The sequence below is a fragment of the Gobius niger genome (assembly GCF_951799975.1).
Source record: "Gobius niger genome assembly, chromosome: 12".
Lineage (NCBI taxonomy): Eukaryota > Metazoa > Chordata > Actinopteri > Gobiiformes > Gobiidae > Gobius > Gobius niger.
The window spans coordinates 3,306,741-3,329,034 of record NC_136863.1 but is presented as its reverse complement, the minus strand read 5'-3'; the positions used below and the strand labels follow the sequence as shown (position 1 = coordinate 3,329,034).

General features: G+C 46.1%; 1 protein-coding gene across 1 annotated transcript in view; it reads left to right on the top strand.

Moving 5' to 3' along the window:
• Positions 1–22,294, top strand: part of cul9 (cullin 9) — a gene marked incomplete at its 3' end in the record, with an annotated part of 46,335 nt that overhangs the window by 22,655 nt on the left and 1,386 nt on the right. The window contains exons 19-42 of the mRNA XM_079568176.1: positions 4,559–4,664; positions 4,734–4,829; positions 5,154–5,329; positions 6,050–6,183; positions 6,262–6,432; positions 6,956–7,053; positions 7,132–7,314; positions 8,133–8,293; positions 9,601–9,883; positions 9,963–10,104; positions 10,179–10,324; positions 13,243–13,369; positions 13,483–13,682; positions 13,973–14,199; positions 14,326–14,413; positions 14,815–14,978; positions 15,057–15,135; positions 15,210–15,350; positions 17,023–17,187; positions 18,711–18,874; positions 18,985–19,078; positions 19,190–19,264; positions 20,274–20,556; positions 22,146–22,279. Of these exons, the coding sequence (XP_079424302.1) occupies positions 4,559–4,664; positions 4,734–4,829; positions 5,154–5,329; positions 6,050–6,183; positions 6,262–6,432; positions 6,956–7,053; positions 7,132–7,314; positions 8,133–8,293; positions 9,601–9,883; positions 9,963–10,104; positions 10,179–10,324; positions 13,243–13,369; positions 13,483–13,682; positions 13,973–14,199; positions 14,326–14,413; positions 14,815–14,978; positions 15,057–15,135; positions 15,210–15,350; positions 17,023–17,187; positions 18,711–18,874; positions 18,985–19,078; positions 19,190–19,264; positions 20,274–20,556; positions 22,146–22,279 (3,637 nt within the window). The remainder of the gene's footprint in view (positions 1–4,558; positions 4,665–4,733; positions 4,830–5,153; positions 5,330–6,049; positions 6,184–6,261; positions 6,433–6,955; positions 7,054–7,131; positions 7,315–8,132; positions 8,294–9,600; positions 9,884–9,962; positions 10,105–10,178; positions 10,325–13,242; positions 13,370–13,482; positions 13,683–13,972; positions 14,200–14,325; positions 14,414–14,814; positions 14,979–15,056; positions 15,136–15,209; positions 15,351–17,022; positions 17,188–18,710; positions 18,875–18,984; positions 19,079–19,189; positions 19,265–20,273; positions 20,557–22,145; positions 22,280–22,294) is intronic.

Genomic DNA, 22,294 nt, shown 5'->3' with positions numbered 1-22,294 from the left:
ACCACAGAAACCAGGCCAAGTCCAGACCAAGTTACCATAGTTACCGGAACCAAAACCAGATCCAGGAAAACTACAGAAGCCAGGCAAAGTCCAGACCACATTTCCATAGTTACCGGATAATTTCAGGAGTTTCAAGTATTTCAGTGTTCAGGAATTCAACAGTGTTAAGGATTATAGGAATTTCAAGGTTTTAACAGTTTCATGGTTTCAACAGTTTCAAGGTTTCAACAGTTTCAAAGTTTTAACAGTTTCAAGGTTTCAACAGTTTCAAAGTTTCAACAGTTTCAAGGTTTCAACAGTTTCCAGGATTTCAGGAGGTTCAATGTGTCAACAGTTTTGAAGATTTCAGGAGTTTCAATGTTTCAAATCTTTCAAGGACTTCAGGAGTTTCAAAGAAAGTATTTTAACAGTTTCAAGGCATTTTCAAGGATTTTTCAGGTGACTTCTGCATTAGATCTATTCCGCAGTCAATCGCAATTGCGCAGCAATTGCAAAAATTTCTAGTTATTATTATTCCGTCTTTTTCCCGTTTTTCTGCAGCTTTCAAAACTTTCACAATTTCAGCGATTTCCACAAGTTATACATCAAAACGTTCCGCATGTTGGAGAGAATCCTGCTATTACTTTTGGGAATTCTGCAACTTCCGGTTTTTCCGCAATCGGCCGATATTCGGCCGATTTTTCCCATTACTTATAATGGGGCTTCCGCAAATTGATGTTTTTCTGCAACTTTTTCCATTTTTTTTACAATTTCTGCAGTTTGTGCTTGTTCAGGTTCCACAACTTGTCAGTTTTCAGAAAAAATTAGAGTTCTACAGTTTTCCAGTTTTTTTAAACGGGCTTGGGAATTCTGCCATTGATTTGTATGGGGAAGGCTCCCCATTCATTTTAATAGGATTTCTGATACAGTGAAGTCTGTGAGTGATTGAAACAGTTTATACAAAGTTAAGACTTTATACAATGTCAAGAGTTTCTGCAATTTCAACAGTTTTTACAGTTTCTGCAACAAAATAGGGATTTTTGCAATTACAACACAATTATGCAACTAAATAGGGATTTTCACAATAATTGCACTATAATGCAACTTAATAGGGATTTTCACATATAAAGCACTATAATGCAACTTAATAGGGATTTTCACATATAAAGCACTATAATGCAACTTAATAGGGATTTTCGCATATAAAGCACTATAATGCAACTTAATAGGGATTTTCACATGTAAAGCACTATAATGCAACTTAATAGGGATTTTCACATGTAAAGCACTATAATGCAACTTAATAGGGATTTTCACATATAAAGCAGTATTATGCAACTAAATGAGGATTTTCACAATAAAAGCACTCTTATGCAATTATGAATCTTTTCACAATTTTTATGCATTTTTTGAAATTTCTGCATTAGTAGCCTAGGATTCCGCAGTCAATCGCAATTGCGCAGCAATTGCAAAATTTTCTAGTTATTATAGTATTTTTTTCCAAATTTTCTGCAGCTTTCACAACTTTCACAATTTCAGCGATTTCCACAAGTTATACATCAAAACGTTCAGCATGTTGGAGAGAATCCTGCTATTACTTTTGGGAATTCTGCAACTTCCGGTTTTTCCGCAATCGGCCGATATTCGGCCGATTTTTCCTATTAGTTATAATGGGGCTTCCGCAAATTCACAGATTCTGCAGTTTTTTCCACAGTTTCAGCAATTTCTGCAGTTTGTGCTTGTTCAGGTTCCACAACTTGTCAGTTTTCTGAAAAAATTAGAGTTCTACAGTTTTCCAGTTTTTTTCTACGGGCTTGGGAATTCTGCCATTGATTTGTATGGGGAAGGCTCCCCATTCATTTTAATAGGAATTCTGATACAGTGGAGTCTGTGAGTGATTTAAACAGTTTATACAATGTTAAGACTTTATATAATGTCAAGAGTTTCTGCAATTTCAACAGTTTTTACAGTTTCTGCAACAAAATAGGGATTTTTGCAATTACAACACAATTATGCAACTAAATAGGGATTTTCACAATAAAAGCACTATAATGCAACTTAATAGGGATTTTCACAATAAAAGCACTATAATGCAACTTAATAGGGATTTTCACAATAAAAGCACTATAATGCAACTAAATAGGGATTTTCACATATAAAGCACTATAATGCAACTAAATAGGGATTTTCACATATAAAGCACTATAATGCAACTTAATAGGGATTTTCACATATAAAGCACTATAATGCAACTTAATAGGGATTTTCACAATAAAAGCAATATAATGCAACTAAATAGGGATTTTCACAATAAAAGCACTATAATGCAACTAAATAGGGATTTTCACATATAAAGCACTATAATGCAACTAAATAGGGATTTTCACATATAAAGCACTATAATGCAACTTAATAGGGATTTTCACATATAAAGCACTATAATGCAACTTAATAGGGATTTTCACATATAAAGCACTATAATGCAACTTAATAGGGATTTTCACATATAAAGCACTATAATGCAACTTAATAGGGATTTTCACATATAAAGCACTATAATGCAACTTAATAGGGATTTTCACATGTAAAGCACTATAATGCAACTTAATAGGGATTTTCACATGTAAAGCACTATAATGCAACTTAATAGGGATTTTCACAATAAAAGCACTATAATGCAACTTAATAGGGATTTTCACATATAAAGCAGTATAATGCAACTTAATAGGGATTTTCACAATAAAAGCACTATAATGCAACTTAATAGGGATTTTCACAATAAAAGCACTATAATGCAACTTAATAGGGATTTTCACAATAAAAGCACTATAATGCAACTTAATAGGGATTTTCACATGTAAAGCACTATAATGCAACTTAATAGGGATTTTCACATGTAAAGCACTATAATGCAACTTAATAGGGATTTTCACAATAAAAGCACTATAATGCAACTTAATAGGGATTTTCACATATAAAGCAGTATAATGCAACTTAATAGGGATTTTCACATATAAAGCACTATAATGCAACTTAATAGGGATTTTCACAATAAAAGCACTATAATGCAACTTAATAGGGATTTTCACATGTAAAGCACTATAATGCAACTTAATAGGGATTTTCACATGTAAAGCACTATAATGCAACTTAATAGGGATTTTCACATATAAAGCAGTATAATGCAACTTAATAGGGATTTTCACATATAAAGCAGTATAATGCAACTTAATAGGGATTTTCACATATAAAGCAGTATAATGCAACTTAATAGGGATTTTCACATATAAAGCACTATAATGCAACTTAATAGGGATTTTCACATATAAAGCAGTATAATGCAACTTAATAGGGATTTTCACATATAAAGCACTATAATGCAACTTAATAGGGATTTTCACAATAAAAGCACTATAATGCAACTTAATAGGGATTTTCACATGTAAAGCACTATAATGCAACTTAATAGGGATTTTCACATGTAAAGCACTATAATGCAACTTAATAGGGATTTTCACATATAAAGCAGTATAATGCAACTTAATAGGGATTTTCACATGTAAAGCACTATAATGCAACTTAATAGGGATTTTCACAATAAAAGCACTATAATGCAACTTAATAGGGATTTTCACAATAAAAGCACTATAATGCAACTTAATAGGGATTTTCACATGTAAAGCACTATAATGCAACTTAATAGGGATTTTCACAATAAAAGCACTCTTATGCAATTATGAATTTTTTCACCATTTTTATGCATTTTTTGCCATTTCTGCATTAGTAGCCTAGGATTCCGCAGTCAATCGCAATTGCGCAGCAATTGCAACATTTTCTAGTTCACAATAAAGTTTGTCCAAATGTTGGGAAACACAAAGCGAACGCTCCTCTGCTCAGGGACAGAAGGAAAGAGAAAGTCCTGTTACTTTAGAAACACGTTTCTCACTTTGTTCATCAAAACATCTGACAAACAAGTTTAAAAAACATAAAACCTAGACTAGATTCTGGCCTAATAATAATATCATTAAAATAATTATGATCATTAATTAGTTGTAGAGTTGACAGTGTTTTGTTCTATGCAAACGAGTCGAAAAGCTGCTTTTATTTTTAGAATTTTTATTTTTTTGTTCAAATACCTTACGCGTTTCGACGGACAAGGAACTACTTCCGTCTTCGTCAGAGGCGTCTCCCGACGTGCATGATGCGTCTCTTATTGGGATGTTGTTCTTCCCAGGCGTGGCCACACTGACATAAGCAATAAACCTATCAGTGTGGCCACACTATTCTTATTATGGGATAAGGTTGTTAAAACTTGAATGGTTGTTAAAATGCCTAATGTGAAAAGTTCTTACATTTGTACATCCCACTGTGAAATCAAAAACAACAGTTTGACACTTGGATTTTTGTGACAGTGATTTTCTTTACAGACCATTTATAAATTGCGCGTTCAAAGACAGGTCTTATTTTTGAGATTTTGTGGTCTTAAAAAGGTCTTAAAAAGTCTTAAGTTTGACTTGTCCAACTCTGCAGATACCCTGTTAAGAGCAGTGACTATAACGCTCCTCTCCCTCCTCCTCAGGGAGCTGTCGGTGCTGCTCTCCTCGGACGACTCCAGTTACATGCCGGCCAAGATCATGGTTCACGGAGGAGACGACCCCAGCAACCTGTCGACAGAGCTCAGCACGGTACGGTCACCCTCCGCCTCCTCTGCTCCTCCTCTCCCCCTCTGACTCATGTTGTCCTGTGTTGTTCAGATGAATATAGCGCCCTCTGCTTCTCGTGTGGTGCTGCTGCAGAATCAGACTCGCTTCTGGCCCGTCGTTCAGATCCGGATCAAGAGGTGCCAACAGGTACGACCTCCGACCGATGTCCGCGGGGCCTTACAATGTCTTACAACATATGACTTTTACCAAAACTTTTCACCACACATATGGAATCTCTTGTGTTCTGAAAACCTGTTTCGAAACTGGCTATGATTGATCAATTTCTGACCAATTGTCCGTGTGCGGCACTCAAAATGTGCAAGTGTCACAAATGGCGCCTGTGCCATTTGCCATTTGTTTCTGACTCCTGGAAGAGATGGTCAAAATACATTCGGTCTGTTTGAACGTCTGTCCTCGTAGACCGGCACAGATCGGTTATTTCTGAGTGTGATGTGAATCTGTGTGTCCCAGGGCGGGATCGACACGAGGGTGCGCGGCCTGGAGGTGCTCGGACCAAAGCCCACGTTTTGGCCTGTGTTCAGAGATCAGCTGTGTCTGCGCACTCACCTGTTCTACAGCTGCAAGGCCCACAGCTGGAGCCGGCAGATACAGGCCGACAGGAACCAGCTGCTGTCCATATACCACAGGTAAATACAGCAATTTTTTCACCTTATTCTGCCCGCCCACTTTTGCCTTTTTTGCCACGGAACACTTCCATTGTATTGACACTTCTGGTAGAGCACGAAGTCTGTTCATTCAGCGGTTGAGGACAATTGGATGATGATCAACAAAAGCGCAGATTTATTTGTAAAAAGACAGTTCTGTTAAAGACGGGGTATTATGCTTTTTTCAATCACATAGCACCAGTCTATATCACACTACAATGATGACCAAACCTTCTGTTGGTCTGTAAATGCAGTAAATTAGAATAACTGCCTTGTATAAAATTGCTCTCTCAAAATTGCTGTACCGAATGTCTTGAAATAGGCCTCTGTCTCTTTAAGAACCTCTGACCCTTTCCGACACGCCCCCTCCATACGCTGTCTGTGGCATCAGTGGGGAGGGGGTTCTGCTGAGGAGCAGTGGTTGGTTACTCGGCTGGTGACGAAAGCTCAGAGGCGTCTCCAGGAGGTGGGGGCGTTCCTAGGAGGAATCAGGCAAACTTATCCCTTAAATGGCCGCCATCAGAGTTTTTACAGATTACTCAAAAATACGTGAATGTGCCAAGGCAACACTTCAGGCATGTTTTTAATGAGGGAATGACATATTAACATGATGTAAAGCTTGAAAAAGTCCATTTTGCATAATACCCCCCCTTTAAAAATGAGGCTAAAAGATAAATCCATGCATTTGTTTTATTTTGAAAGGTTGAACGCGGTGCTGAAGCTGGAGCAGTCGTTCGCTGACCGTTTCCTCCCCGACGCCGAAGCCTCCTCCGCTCTGGGGCAAACGGTGTGGGACGCCTTAGTCTGCCCCCTGGTGCACGGCGTGACCTCATCAGGTGAGGGGCGGCATAAGTTTGGATTGGTCATGGTTTTAAAAATGAAAACAGCCGCTTTTAGCCGCCGTGTTTCCGCAGACTCCCCGGCTCTGGCCTGGCTGCTCACTCAGTACCTGGAGAACTCGGACTCTTCGCGGCGATGGAAGAGCAGAGCCGCCATCTTTAACTCCCGTGTCCGAAGGCTTGTGCACCTGCTCGTGCACGTGGACACTGGCCCCGCCCCTGAGCCGGAGCCCCGCCCCTCCACAGGTAGATACCTGCCCCTTTCTCAGTGTGGAGTTTAAAGTTGACCCATGCAGCGTCTCGCCTTAACCCCTTAACTCCCACCTGAACCGAGCACATTTTCTCCAGTTTGGCTTTACCCCAATCCAAAAGCTTCTGGAAAAAAGGTGTGAAAATAGCAACAAAACTGAGACGAAAACAATGATGGAAATGTGACAAAAAAAGTGAGAAAACATTGACAAAAAAGTGACGAAAAATTTATGGAAAAAGTGGCAAAAATGTCACAAGAAATTGCCCAAAAATGTGACAAAAAAATGACAAAAATGTCACACACAAAAATTACCAAAAATGTGATAAAAATGTGACAAAAATGTGATACAAATTTGACAAAAGAATTACAAAAATTTGATGAAATTGACGAAATAATGACAAAAATGAGTTGAATACCCAACAAAAAAATGATGGAAAAAAAAATCAGATGACGTGAGGAAAAAGATCCTCTCGGTTCAGGCGGGAGTTAAGAGGTTAAACATGTTTTGTTCTATTTCAGACGGAGCCAAAGAGTCCAAACCTGGCGCCAAACCCAAAGAGCGCAGCAGCAGCATCTCCGACATGGCTCTCTGCTGGCAGGGAGTGGTACAGCAGCAGGTACGTCCTCCTGTGTCGTGGCAGGACATCTGATTGCGGAATCCGGATGCCCTGCCTCACCCCCGTGTGTCTCTCCAGGTGGGTGCCTTCCTGAGCGCCCGCCTCGGGGACGAAGACTTCGCAGAGCGTTACAGCGACTTGTTCCAGAGTCTGCTCAGATCCACCACGGAGCTGTTCCACAAACACCAGGCCTTCACTGTGGCGCTGAGGCAGGGCTTCTCCTCCGCTCTGCTGCAGCTGTCCGTGAGCCAGGGAGTGACCGTGAGTACCCCACAACCCCGAGAGCTGCCCCAGAACACTATCATACACACACACACCTCTGCTGCAGCTGTCCGTGAGCCGGGGAGTGACCGTGAGTACCCCACAACCCCGAGAGCTGCCCCAGAACACTATCATACACACACACACCTCTGCTGCAGCTGTCCGTGAGCCGGGGAGTGACCGTTAGTACCCCACAACCCCGAGAGCTGCCCCAGAACACTGTCATACACACACACACCTCTGCTGCAGCTGTCCGTGAGCCAGGGAGTGACCGTGAGTACCCCACAACCCCGAGAGCAGCCCCAGAACACTGTCATACACACACACACCTCTGCTGCAGCTGTCCGTGAGCCAGGGAGTGACCCTGAGTACCCCACAACCCCGAGAGCTGCCCCAGAACACTGTCATACACACACACACACACCTCTGCTGCAGCTGTCCGTGAGCCAGGGAGTGACCTCGAGTACCCCACAACCCCGAGAGCTGCCCCAGAACACTGTCATACACACACACACACACCTCTGCTGCAGCTGTCCGTGAGCCGGGGAGTGACCGTGAGTACCCCACAACCCCGAGAGCTGCTCCAGAACACTGTCATACACACACACACCTCTGCTGCAGCTGTCCGTGAGCCGGGGAGTGACCGTGAGTACCCCACAACCCCGAGAGCTGCTCCAGAACACTGTCATACGCACTTCTGCTGCAGCTGTCCGAGACGTAAAGTTGTTTTTAACACATGTAAAGTCCCCGTTGTTTTCCTTTCCTGTAGGTTCTGGTTTGTTTCCTCCTTAAATGATCCTGTCGTCCCTGTGCCGCAGGTGAGTGAGCGGTTCGCGCGGTACATCGGTCACATGATCTCCCAGGTGAGCGCGCCCGGAGCCGAGGGGGAGGAGTCAGCGGAGAAACTGCAGAAGTTTCTGGAGCCGACGCTTTTCCTGTGCGGACTGGAGCTGGCCACGAGCTTCGAGCACTTCTACAGGTGACGATTAACCTCAGACAAACACCGTGCATTGACTCCGCCATTAACCCCATGTGCTTTCCACTTTTTTGCGTCTCCTTTGCAGATGTTTGTGTGTTGTTGTGAGGGGATGTTCTGTGACGCTAGACGTGCGGAGCTTGTTTTTGCTGATGAGTTCGCTGCAGTTTGTTTGTTTACTTGCAAGTCCAGGAAAGACCACGTTTATTGTTTTTTTTTTCTTTTAAAGAGGGGGTATTATGCTTTTTTCAATCACATAGCACCAGTCTATATCACACTACAATGATGAGCAAACCTTCTGTTGGTCTGTAAATGCAGTAAATTAGAATAACTGCCTTGTATAAAATGTCTCTCTCAAAATGGCTGTTGTGAATGTCTTGAAATAGGCCTCTGTCTCTTTAAGAACCTCTGAGCCTTTCAGACACGCCCCCTCCACACGCTGTCTGTGGCATCAGTGGGGAGCAGTGTTAAATTCGTCGACTAAAATATTTAGTCTTAATTTTAGTCATTATTTTTGACGACTAAAACTAAATTAAATGTTGTTCATGAGACTAAAACTATGACTAAAATGTCCAGATATTTTAGTCGACTTAAATAAGACTAAATAAAAATGAAAAGGAGAGACTAAAATCATCCAAACTTCTATTGACCAGCTCTGAGCTTTGTTCATGTGGAGCAGCTCCATGAAGCATAAATATGATTATAATGAATATTATCAATGCAAAGTCGACTAAATTTGTCTTAAATTTAGTCGACTAAATTTACTTGCAATTTTAGTCGACTAAAACTAGACTAAAATTGAAGATATTTTTTTGGACTAAAACTAGACTAAAATCGAATTACATTATCGTCAAAAGACTAAGACTAAATTAAAATATGTTGTCAAAATTAACACTGGTGGGGAGGGGGTTCTGCTGAGGAGCAGTGGTTGGTTACTCGGCTGGTGACGAAAGCTCGGAGGCGTCTCCAGGAGGTGGGGGCGTTCCTAGGAGGCCTATTTCAAGACATTCGCTACAGCCATTTTGAGAGAGCAATTTTATACAAGGCAGTTATTCTAATTTACTACATTTACAGACCAACAGAAGGTTTAGTCATTGTAGCGTGATATAGACTGGTGCTATGTGATTTAAGAAAGCATAATACCCCCTCTTTAAAGCTTCCATCCTGTAGGACATTATACAGTGAATCATTTCAGGCCTCATGTGTCTCCCATCCACTAATTGCGTCTGATCGTGACACTCCGAGGGTCAGGCTGCATTAGACTGTACCGCACAGATGAAGTTGTAATGTGAGCTCCTCTTCTGTTGTAGGCGGTTCCTGGGTGACCGGCTGCTCCTGATTGGCCGTGTGTGGTTAGAGAGCGCTGTGATTGGTCAGATCGGGGCGTGTTTTCCCGCGCGCTCGCCGCAGCAGATGATGCTGAACCTCCGGGAGTCGGAGGAGATGCAGCGACTCTTCAGCCTCCACCAGCTGCTGCGCCTCGACCACGAGCTGGACCAGGACCGCGACCTGGACGCCGACCAGGACCTCGGCCTGGACCAGGACCGCGACGTGGAGCTGGACCTGGACCAGTTTAAGACCGACGCAGACCAGGTATCAAATAGACTCGGACACAGACTCCACATGGTTTGGTCTAGTTATTTAAGTGTGAGGCCATGTTTGTTTCTCTCAGAACCCGGAGGTGAGGATCCTGGTCCTGTCGCCGCGTTGTTGGAGCGTCTCATCTCATTTTTACTTGGACCAAAGTCGACTTCAGCTTCTGCCCAAATCCCTCCTGAAGACGCTGCAGCTTTACCAGGAGTTCTACCAACACCGTGAGTGCTGCCCTCTGCTCGCCCCCCGTCTGCCTCTGTCTCTGCCCCTGACTGACTTTCTCTTGTCGTTCCAGACCAGGCACAGACCGGTCCGTCCGGGTCCAGTCCGCGCAGACTGCAGTGGACCAGTCTGGGTCGGGCCGAGGTCCAGTTTGGATCGTGGACCTTCACCGTGTCGACGGAGCAGATGCTGATCCTGCTGCAGTTCAACCACAGCCAGGTCTGAAACGGAAACTACTACCAACTCTAAAGATTAAAATAATGCATCTTCTGAACAGCTACTGAAGTGATTTCCACCTGAACTGAGGAACTGGTGTAAAGGAAAACGTGAGGATCCATTTGGAGGAGTTATGTAGGTCTTAGCTTTCAAATGGGGTGTTACACTGGCCTATAGGCTGTGACCTTATGGATTTTGGTTAGGGATGCACCGATACCTGTATCGGGTATCAGGCCGATACCACGTGCTTGTACTCCATTTGACGTGTGGCCAGCGCACCTATGAGGCGCAGCTACGAGGCGCAGCTCTCAGCTGAGGAGAGAAGAAGCAACAAACTGGAGAATTCTTTAGTGTAAATACAATAATCCACATAGAGCTCACTTTATCACAGACTGCGCTCTCTAAACCAAAGTCTGTGCTTACGGAAACTCATTGCTGCCAATGTGAGTGAAACATTTTTGACTGCGCTTTCTCGTTCGAACGTAATACCATCTCGTTCTAACGTAATACCATCTCGTTCTAACGTAATACCATCTCGTTCTAACGAGTTGCCAATGTCGTTCTAACGAGTTGCCAATGTCGTTCTAACGAGTTGCCAACTCGTTCTAACGAGTTGCCAATGTCGTTCTAACGAGTTGCCAATGTCGTTCTAACGAGTTGTCAATGTCGTTCTAACGAGTTGCCAATGTCGTGTGAACGACTTTTTAAGCCCAACGCAGACGCTTGACGGTGCGGAAGAAAAGAGCCGCCTCCTCTGATCCAGACGCGGTGCCGCGGGGTAAACACATAGGCCTACGTTTTTGAGCTGCTGCAGAGGCACAGACGGGTCTCGGCTGTGACAAACAGGGAGACCGCCGTACGCTTTGTTTAAGGGGATGATAGAAGCAGCGGAGACAGAACCATCATCAGGGCTCAGGTGGAGCATGTTAAACTCACCAGCCCCCTATTAACCTGCAAAAGAGAGCCACGTTTTCTCTCGCAACACGGACATACGTCTTATTTTATTAATGATAAATTTATGAATTACGCGTTTAAAGCACCACATGGTTTGAGGAAAAGCCTCTGAACTGAAGTGCCCTGACGCGCCGCCTGTGCCGAAATGGACGCGCGTCAGATGATGTGCCGCTGCGCTCTGGTGTGCGCTGGGCTTTTGGCAACTCGTTAGAACGACATTGGCAACTCGTTAGAACGACATTGGCAACTCGTTAGAACGACATTGGCAACTCGTTAGAACGACATTGGCAACTCGTTAGAACGACATTGGCAACACGTTAGAACGACATTGGCAACTCGTTAGAACGACATTGGCAACTCGTTAGAACGACATTGGCAACTCGTTAGAACGACATTGGCAACTCGTTAGAACGACATTGGCAACACATTAGAACGACATTGGCAACTCGTTAGAACGACATTGGCAACACGTTAGAACGACATTGGCAACTCGTTAGAACGACATTGGCAACTCGTTAGAACGACATTGGCAACTCGTTAGAACGACATTGGCAACTCGTTAGAACGACATTGGCAACTCGTTAGAACGACATTGGCAACTCGTTAGAACGACATTGGCAACACGTTAGAACGACATTGGCAACTCGTTAGAACGACATTGGCAACTCGTTAGAACGACATTGGCAACACGTTAGAACGACATTGGCAACTCGTTAGAACGACATTGGCAACTCGTTAGAACGACATTGGCAACACGTTAGAACGAGATGGCATTTACGTTCGAACGAGATGGTATTACGTTAGAACGAGATGGTATTACGTTAGAACGAGATGGTATTACGTTAGAACGAGATGGTATTACGTTAGAACGAGATGGTATTACGTTAGAACGAGAAAGCGCAGTCAAAAAAGTTTCACTCACTTTGGCAGCAATGAGTTTCCGTATGTGCTGGATTTAACCAGAGCTAAATGTTGTTAGCCCTGCAGCGTCTGCAGTGTTTACAACATACAGGCTAACGTTGCTAACTCGCGGCTAACAGTTTAGGCCATTCTGACGCCGTTTTAAGCCCAGAAAATCCAAATTAAAGACATACAGCATGTTTATATTGAGGGAAAATGAGCTGCAGCAGAACAATGAAAACGCTGTAGCTACTCGCTAAGTTACTACAAACACACGAGAAAATCTACAGGAGCTGAAGTAAAGACGAAAAGAGACCATTTAAGTAACATCTCAATACTATTGTTAAATAAAAACACATAAATGAATAAAGCTCAGGCATTGGGAGCTTTAGGACATGGGCTTTTCTGTCTATGATGGACAGTGCAATAAAAATAAAAAATTATATTGAATGAAAATAAAATAAATGGCTTCAGCACAATTCTAATATAACTGCTCTTAAATGTGTCGCCTACTTTACTTAAGGAAATGTACATGAGTAAATTTACTAATTACAAACAAATCTGCTGTGAAAAAAGTAAGAATGTTGAAGAAAATGCCTTGTACTCGTAACGGTATTCTGTATCGGCGAGTACTTAAATCAAAGTACTCGTACTCGTATCGGTTTTTAGAAAAAGTGGTATCGGTGCCTCCCTAATTTTGGTAAAGCTAAACTGGAGAAAATGTACTCGGTTAAAGGTTAAAAACAAACTCTTACAACATTGCAAAACAACTGCTTAAAAGCCAATAAATCGTCATAAAAGATCTGATCCATAAAGTTATGTATTTCCCAAAAATGTCATTACGTTTGATAAAACATTCATGATTACAAAGTCTTTGAGAATATTTAAAACACTACTTATTGGGCTTTTAAAAATAAAAGTCAAACTGTGTGCTGCAGCGGCCATGTTGGCTCCAGACTGTGCACCTAATGGTCGTCATTGTAAATGAGAATTGGTTTTCAAAAGACTTTCCCGTAATAAAGTAAATAAAGAAATAAAAATAAACTGTGATGTTTCTCGTGTGACAGGAGCTGAGCCTGGAGGCTCTCGTGCAACGGACCGGACTCTCTGAACCCGTCCTGCTCCACGCACTGGGGCCCCTGACCCGCGCCGACGGGCCCCTGACCCGAGGGGGACCCGACCAGGACCAACCAGGTCAGAACCAAATCCCCGTCAGAATCAGACGGGTGTTTTATTGGAATAGAATGATGAGATTTTCATTCAGAGACTGTGTTCTCTTGGTCCAAATGTTTCGTTCCCTGTGGCAGTGGTGCAGGTCGACCCCCAGGTGGCGCTGCGCTCTCAGAGCAGCTCCGTGTACGTCAGGCTGGCCCCCGACGAGAACTACAGGAGCGCACACGAGGACGCGGCCGCCATCTTGGAGCGGAAGAGGAACTTCCTGCTGTGTGCGATCGTGCGGATTCTGAAAAAGGAGCGAGAGCTGCACATCGACCACCTCGTGTACAAGGTACCGCCCACACGGCCAGGCCACTCCCACACGACCAGGCCACGCCCACACGGCCAGGCCACGCCCACACGGTCAAAGTAGTGAATGAGGGAGAATTTTAGATTAATGTAACGTCTGCTCTGCACCCCTCAAAAAGTAACGTTAATTCCAGTATTTAAGAAGTACATTTACATACTGTAGCTAACTTTGGCCTGAGTTTCCTTTCTCGTTTCCTTTCATTGCCATTATTCAACCATAACCTAAACAGCTGCTCTCTAATATAAATAACGGATATCTGTGTTGTTTTTCAGGTCCTGGACTTCTGTCAGAAACAGCCCTCGAGCCCCGGCCTCGGCTCCGACCGCGGTCCCGCCCGGTTCTGCTGCTCCTCCGCTGACGTTCTGTCGTGTCTGATGCATCTCTTCAGTAAGAACCTGGTGAAGAGGAAACTGGACCGGCCTCAGATCCTCGAGTACCTCCCTGAAGCCCAGACTCACCCCAGAGGCCAGGCCCTGGACTACAGCCACACCGAGACCAGGTACTCCCTCTGCTCCGCACACGCTGAGGAGATTAGAGCCGGCTTTGGTAGTGACTCAAAACCCTCGATTTCAGGAGGTTTATGGGGGGAAAAAAAGTGAATTTAAGTCTTGAACCTGTGTTTCAGTTTGGTTCTGGAGGACCTCAGTCTGGACACGGGTCGGACCATGAGCCAAGATGAAGTGCGAGACCTGATGAAGAAAACCATCCAACAGGTACGAGTCTCCAACACGGCCCCGGTCTCTCCCGCTGTGACCCAGTCTCTCCCGCTCTGACCCGGTCTCTCTCGCTCTGACCCGGTCTCTCTCGCTCTGACCCGGTCTCTCTCGCTGTGACCCGGTCTCTCCCGCTCTGACCCGGTCTCTCCCACTGTGACCCGGTCTCTCCCGCTGTGACCCGGTCTCTCCCGCTCTGACCCGGTCTTTCCCGCTCTGACCCGGTCTCTCCTGCTGTGACCCGGTCTCTCTCGCTGTGACCCGGTCTCTCCCGCTGTGACCCGGTCTCTCCCGCTGTGACCCGGTCTCTCCCGCTGTGACCCGGTCTCTCTCGCTGTAACCCGGTCTCTCTCGCTGTGACCCGGTCTCTCCCGCTGTGACCCGGTCTCTCTAACCCGTAGGTCTCGGGGGTGCTCTCTGTGGAGGAGGAGTGGGCGGAACACCTGCTGGTTCTGAACCAGTGGGACGTGGACCGTGTGGTGCAGCGTTTCACCGATCACCATGACGACCTGCTGCAGGAGGCGGGGCTCAAAGTGGCTGACCCCGCCTCCGGTGTGAGCGACAGGTGAGAGACCACGGCCCTCGACGTTCACGTTGTTTCTGAAAGTATCTGTAGTTTTATTCTGAAAATGTCTCTCCGCAGCGTGCCTTCATGCCCCGTCTGCCTGAACTCGGGGTCAGAGGGTACTCCTACCCTGAGCTGTGGGCACTTCTGCTGCCAGGTACTCTCTTCGCTCCACTCTTTGCTCCTCTCACGTCTCTCCTGTGACTAAACGAGCTGCTCCTCTGTCCTCAGTCCTGCTGGGAGGAGTACCTGACATCGCGGATCGAGCAGAACCTGTTGCTTTCCTGTAACTGCCCCATGACGGACTGCGCCGCTCGGGCCACGCCCTCCTTCTACCGCCGGCTACTCAGCGACCAGGGCACGCTCCGACAGGTGAGCACCACACACGCTCCGACAGGTGAGCACCACACACGCTCCGACAGGTGAGCACCACACACTCCGACAGGTGAGCACCACACACGCTCCGACAGGTGAGCACCACACACGCTCCGACAGGTGAGCGCCACACACGCTCCGACAGGCGAGCACCACACACGCTCCGACAGGCGAGCACCACACACGCTCCGACAGGTGAGCACCACACGCTCCGACAGGTGAGCACCACACACTCTCCAGGTTACGCTCCCGACAGGTGAGCACCACACACGCTCCGACAGGTGAGCACCACACACGCTCCGACAGGTGAGCACCACACGCTCCGACAGGTGAGCACCACACGCGCTCCGACAGGTGAGCACCACACACGCTCCGACAGGTGAGCACCACACACGCTCCGACAGGTGAGCACCACACACGCTCCGACAGGTGAGCACCACACACTCCGACAGGTGAGCACCACACACACGCTCCAACAGGTGAGCACCACACACGCTCCGACAGGTGAGCGCCACACACGCTCCGACAGGTGAGCACCACACGCTCCGACAGGCGAGCACCACACACGCTCCGACAGGCGAGCACCACACACTCTCCGACAGGTGAGCACCACACACGCTCAGACAGGTGAGCACCACACGCTCTCCGACAGGTGAGCACCACACACTCTCCGACAGGTGAGCACCACACACGCTCCGACAGGTGAGCACCACACACGCTCCGACAGGTGAGCACCACACACTCCGACAGGTGAGCACCACACACACGCTCCAACAGGTGAGCACCACACACGCTCCGACAGGTGAGCGCCACACACGCTCCGACAGGTGAGCACCACACGCTCCGACAGGCGAGCACCACACACGCTCCGACAGGTGAGCGCCACACACGCTCCGACAGGTGAGCATCACACACGCTCCGACAGGCGAGCACCACACGCTCCGACAGGCGAGCACCACACACACGCTCCAACAGGTGAGCACCACACACGCTCCGACAGGTGAGCACCACACACGCTCCGACAGGCGAGCACCACACGCTCCGACAGGCGAGCACCACACACACGCTCCAACAGGTGAGCACCACACACGCTCCGACAGGTGAGCGCCACACACGCTCCGACAGGTGAGCACCACACACGCTCCGACAGGTGAGCACCACACACGCTCCAACAGGTGAGCACCACACACGCTCCGACAGGTGAGCACCACACGCTCCGACAGGCGAGCACCACACACGCTCCGACAGGCGAGCGCCACACACGCTCCGACAGGTGAGCGCCACACACGCTCCAACAGGTGAGCGCCACACACGCTCCGACAGGTGAGCGCCACACACGCTCCGACAGGTGAGCACCACACGCTCCGACAGGCGAGCGCCACACACGCTCCGACAGGCGAGCGCCACACACGCTCCGACAGGCGAGCGCCACACACGCTCCGACAGGCGAGCGCCACACACGCTCCGACAGGCGAGCACCACACACGCTCCGACAGGCGAGCGCCACACACGCTCCGACAGGTGAGCGCCACACACGCTCCAGGTTACGCTCCGACAGGTGAGCAGAAGCATTATTGTTAAAGAAGGAGACACACCGTTCTGATGGACTGCTTTTGTAGCTTACAGAAGTTATGTGGTTACTCTCCTCATGTGGTCTCTCTCTCCGCAGTACGAGGGCGCTCTCCTTCGCTCCTACGTGGACTCGTGTTCGAACCTGACGTGGTGCACAAACCCCAGCGGCTGTGACCGGGTTCTCATGAGGCAGAGTTTGGGCGACTCCGGGAGCTGCTCCGAGTGCTGCTGGACCAGCTGTTTCAACTGCTCCTTCACAGAGGTACTCCCCCACACGCGGGCCACGTTTCCCTCATCAGTGTCTGTGACGACAGGTCCAAACCTTCGACACGAGATCACTTTGCTCTAGGGCTGGGTAGCATTAAACTAAACCAGAATAATATCGAATAAAAAGTTTAGGTTCTACTGGTATTGAAAAAATTAAAGTATCGAAAGTAGCAAAACAAATTTTATATCTTCCAAGTTTTGATGCTTTTGGTCCAGGGACAGCATTACAGGAAGTGACTTGGTTGTTTCAGCTCAATAAAAAACATTTCCCAATAATTCAAAAAAAAAAAGTATGGATTTTTTCTTATTTTTGCCCCAGTTTTTTCCCTTTTTATTTTTGACATTTTCCCTATTAAAAAAAAAAGACGTCCCCTGTTTTTTACACTTTTTTTTTTGCCTAATATTTTAACTTTTTTTTAAATTATTAAAGGTCCTATATCATGCAAAATCGATTGCTGTTCCCTTATCAAAAACACCCCCAGAGTGGTTTTTGGCTTCATTCAGCAGTTCTCAGTAATCCTCCTGAATCCTGCTCTGAGCAGCTGCTGCTGGAAAACGACTGAGTTGTGACACTCTGACGTTTTTTACGTCATAGTGTCAAACAGGAAGAGCACGACTTCTGTAATGTAGTGCCTTACAGCCTGAGTTTAATTTATAGAACAGCTTCAAAAAAACAAAAACAAAAAGCCCTGGCCTTCCAGGTCAGGGCTGAAAACAAACGCACCCCCTGAGCGTCTGAACAGACGTCATGTTTGCACTGAGGGATGTGAAGAAGGAGCTCTTTCTAAGCTACTCTGGACACACCTGTTCTTTATTCTTACCTAACAATAATGTCGGAGAAAAGCGCGTTTGGCTACGAGGACTTTATTCAACCTTCTAAAGAAGAGGCCACTCGCCAGGAGTTAGAATTTCTTTCTTGATTCATCGACTTTCAGCAAAATAGTGTTTTTCTGTGACTGTTTCTGATGGATGTTTGGATGATGGATTACTTTTATAACCAACGCGAGTTCCCAATGTGATGGAGAGGCCAGGACAGAGCGGTGATGAGTCAAAACGCGTGTTAGCTTGTGTGTTAGCCATTTATGAAGCTGTGTTGCAGATGTCAACTCCTTATAACTGTATCGTGAAGTAACTTCACTTATTGCTGTGATATTTATATTTATTTTACTGCTAATAATGTATGGGCAGATCCGCTCGAAGAGAGGGGGCGGAGTTAACTGAATCGAAGCGTCTTGTCTTCCGTGTTTGGAAATTACCCCCAGAAAATACTTATATTTCTCACAAAAAATAGTACTCCATAGCGGAAGAGGTACAATATATCATATAAATGCCTATACTTGACTTTGGGATGGCTGAAATAGCAGGATACAGATCCTTTAATATTTTCCTTTTTTCTCCTACTTCTGTCTCTTTCTCCCTCTTTTTTAAACGGTACCCAGCCCTCCTTCACACTGTGACGAGAGATCTCGCTGCTTTTTCATCGGCCCGGCCCTGATTTGTTTCATTGTTGTTTTCCAGGCGCACTTCCCGAGCTCGTGCGCTCAGATCGGGCGCTGGGTCGACGACGGCGGTTTCTACGAAGGGATGAGCGTGGAGGCCCAGAGCAAACACCTGGCCAAACTCATCTCCAAACGCTGCCCGCAGTGCTCCACCGCCATCGAGAAGAACGAGGGCTGTCTGCAGTAAGACCCGGACTGTACCCCTGAACCCGGACTGAACCCCAGGACTGAACCCCAGGACTGAACCCCAGGACTGAACCCCAGGACTGACGCCGCTCCTTCTTGTGTTGCAGTATGACCTGTGCCAAGTGCAGTCACGGTTTCTGCTGGAGGTGCCTCAAACCCTGGAAGCCCACGCACAAAGACTACTACAACTGCTCGGCCTCGGTCGGTACCTGTGCCCGCACATCGCTACCCGCGTCAGACCCGCGTCAGACCCGCGTCAGACCCTAAAGGGGACTAAAGGGGCAGGTGTGTGACCCGTTGTCTCTGTTGCAGGTCAGTAAAGCGGCTCGTCAGGGGAAGAAGTTCCAGGACTTTAACGAGAAGTGCACCTTCCAGCACCAGGCCAAGGTACCGCCCCCAAAACCCGCTGTTAAAGTACAGATACTATCAATAAGTTTATCAGATATTACTCCAATAAAGGTAAAGGTTGCACATTCAGATTTTTACCGAAGCAGAAAATACTTAAAAGTAAAAGTAGAAAGTAAAAATCTGTTTAAGGTGAGACACTGCAGAGGAATAGGGAAAAAAGTTAATGTAGAGATTTCAATTTGAAAAATGTATTGCAGGTTTTATTTAATTTATGTTTTCTTGAGTGCATTAAAATAAATCTTAATGATAGATAGACCCAGATTTAAATGTATGGTTTTATTTATTGACATATTAGTAACAAAGATTTGTTCAGAGGGATATTGGATCTTGTTTAGTTTTTGAATAAGCTAATCATAGTGAAAAAAATCTGTTAAACAAAGATTTTGCCTTGTTTGTTTTTGGGTTCAAAGCTGAATAAATCAGGCTGGGAATTTTATATTAACAAATCGCTTTTAAAAAAAACTTTAGAGTCTTGTTAACCTCTTACCACCCGCCAAAACCAAATGCATTCTCTCTTCTTTGCCATTGTCGTCACTTTTTATTTCCCTGATGCATTTTTGTCACATTTTTTGCTGCTCTTTTTATTTTATTTTATTTATTTTTTGCAGGATTTTTTATTTTTTGCTAGATTTATTTATTTTTTGTTCTTTTTTTTTTTGCTGGATTTTTATTTATTTATTTATTTTTGCTGGATTTTTGTAGTTTTTTGCTGGATTTTTGTAGGTTTTTTTGCTGGATTTTTGTCATTTTTGTCAATTTACATCCTCATTTTCTTGTTTTTTTGTCGCCATTTTGAAGAAGCTTTTAGATTTGGAGACTTACGAGAACAGGAGAAAACATGTTCAGGTGGGAGTTAAGAGGTGAATCCCAAGGCTGGAAAGTCTGGAGTCTGTAGAAGCTGCTGAAGCCGCTCACTCGTCGTATGAATCTTGAGAAAACCAGCCCTAAAGTTCAGCTCCTCTTTGTGTCTCTGGTCTTGGTCCCTCAGGACTTCGCTCGCAGCCTGATCCACAGAGTCTCGTCTCTGTCGGACTCGGTCCCGATGACGTCTCTGTCCTTCGTCCTCGAGTCCTGCCGAGTCCTGGGTCAGTCCCGCCGAGTCCTGGGCTACTCCTGCGTCTACAGCTACTACAGCCAGAGCCCGGAGCGGCCCAAGACCTCGGAGCAGAGCCCGGACCACGGCCCGGACCACAGCCCCGAGCAGCTGGACCTGCTGGAGCAGCAGACGGAGGCGCTGGAGCTGCACACCACCGCCCTGCAGGTGCTGCTGGGTAAGTGCAACACAGAGGACAAATACCACCGCCCTGCAGGTGCTGCTGGGTAAGTGCAACACAGAGGACGAATACCACCGCCCTGCAGGTGCTGCTGGGTAAGTGCAACACAGAGGACAAATACCACCGCCCTGCAGGTGCTGCTGGGTAAGTGCAACACAGAGGACTAATACCACCGCCCTGCAGGTGCTGCTGGGTAAGTGCAACACAGAGGACTAATACCACTGCCCTGCAGGTGCTGCTGGGTAAGTGCAACACAGAGGACTAATACCACCACCCTGCAGGTGCTGCTGGGTAAGTGCAACACAGAGGACAAATACCACCACCCTGCAGGTGCTGCTGGGTAAGTGCAACACAGAGGACTAATTTGGCCCGCCGGAACAATTAGGTTGGCCAGAGAGTGACCTACTTTTGCGCTGCATCTGGTTAATACTAACTCTCTCCCATTCATTCTCAATGGCAAATATGGATGCAGTACACTTTTTGGCCACCAGTGACAAATTGGGGGCGCTGTTTCACTCCTTTCGCAAAGTTAAGGAAAAACTGTTCTGGTGTCTTGGTATTTGTCAGTCATAGAACGTTGTAGCATCAACTTCCCAACTTTTTCCACATTTTATTGCAAAGGTCGTTGACATCTATGACTTATAAAAGAATTTATGCTGAACTGACACTTTCAAATTTGTCTAATATGGCATTTTCTTTGACTTAAAGAGGGGGTATTCTGCTTTTTTCAGTCCCATAGCACCAGTCTATATCACACTACAATGATGACCAAACCTTCTGTTGGTCTGTAAATGCAGTAAATTAGAATAACTGCCTTGTATAAAATGTCTCTCTCAAAATGGCTGTAGTGAATGTCTTGAAATAGGCCTCTGTCTCTTTAAGAACCTCTGAACCTTTCAGACACGCCCCCTCCACACGCTGTCAGTGGCATCAGTGGGGAGGGGGTTCTGCTGAGGAGCAGTGGTTGGTTACTCGGCTGGTGACGAAAGCTCGGAGGCGTCTCCAGGAGGTGGGGGCGTTCCTAGGAGGACTCAGGCAAACCTATCCCTAAAATGGCCGCCATCAGAGTTTTTACAGATTACTCAGAAATACGTGAATGTGCCAAGGCAACACTTCAGGCATGTTTTTAATGAGGGAATGACATAATAACATGATGCAAAGCTTGAAAAAGTCGATTTTGCATAATACCCCCCCTTTAAAGAAATGAATGAGGTAAAGTCACTGTAGGTAGTGCAGGTACAGGTGGTGTTGTTTACATTTTGCACTATGTTGCTACAATAATTGATTTTGTTCCACTAAAACTAGGCTTTTGTAGCATGTTATTTGCATAGATAGAGTTAAATGCAAATGTATACCAAAAAAGAAAATAAAGTAACTAGTATTATTTGCAGTTATATGTGTTTCACGCTAACATCGCCGTGTTTGGCCCGTGACCCACAGGCGCTTTTTCATTTTGGCCTCAGAGACAAAATGTTTGGGCGCCCCTGCTCTAAACCCTGGATAATGAAACACTTTGTTGTTTTGACAAAGTTTCCTGTGAAAGTTTATTTGTTCAGAGCTCAGCCTGAACCGCTCTGTGTGTCCAGAGGAGGCGCTGCTGCAGAGCTCGGACCTGGCCTCCAGTCTCCGCCTGATCAAACCGGACCAGATCCAGTCTGGACTCGAGCTGGTCCACAGAGTCCAGGAGCGACTCCGGGCCATCCTGCACCACTCCACCCAGGTCTGTGCCTGCCTG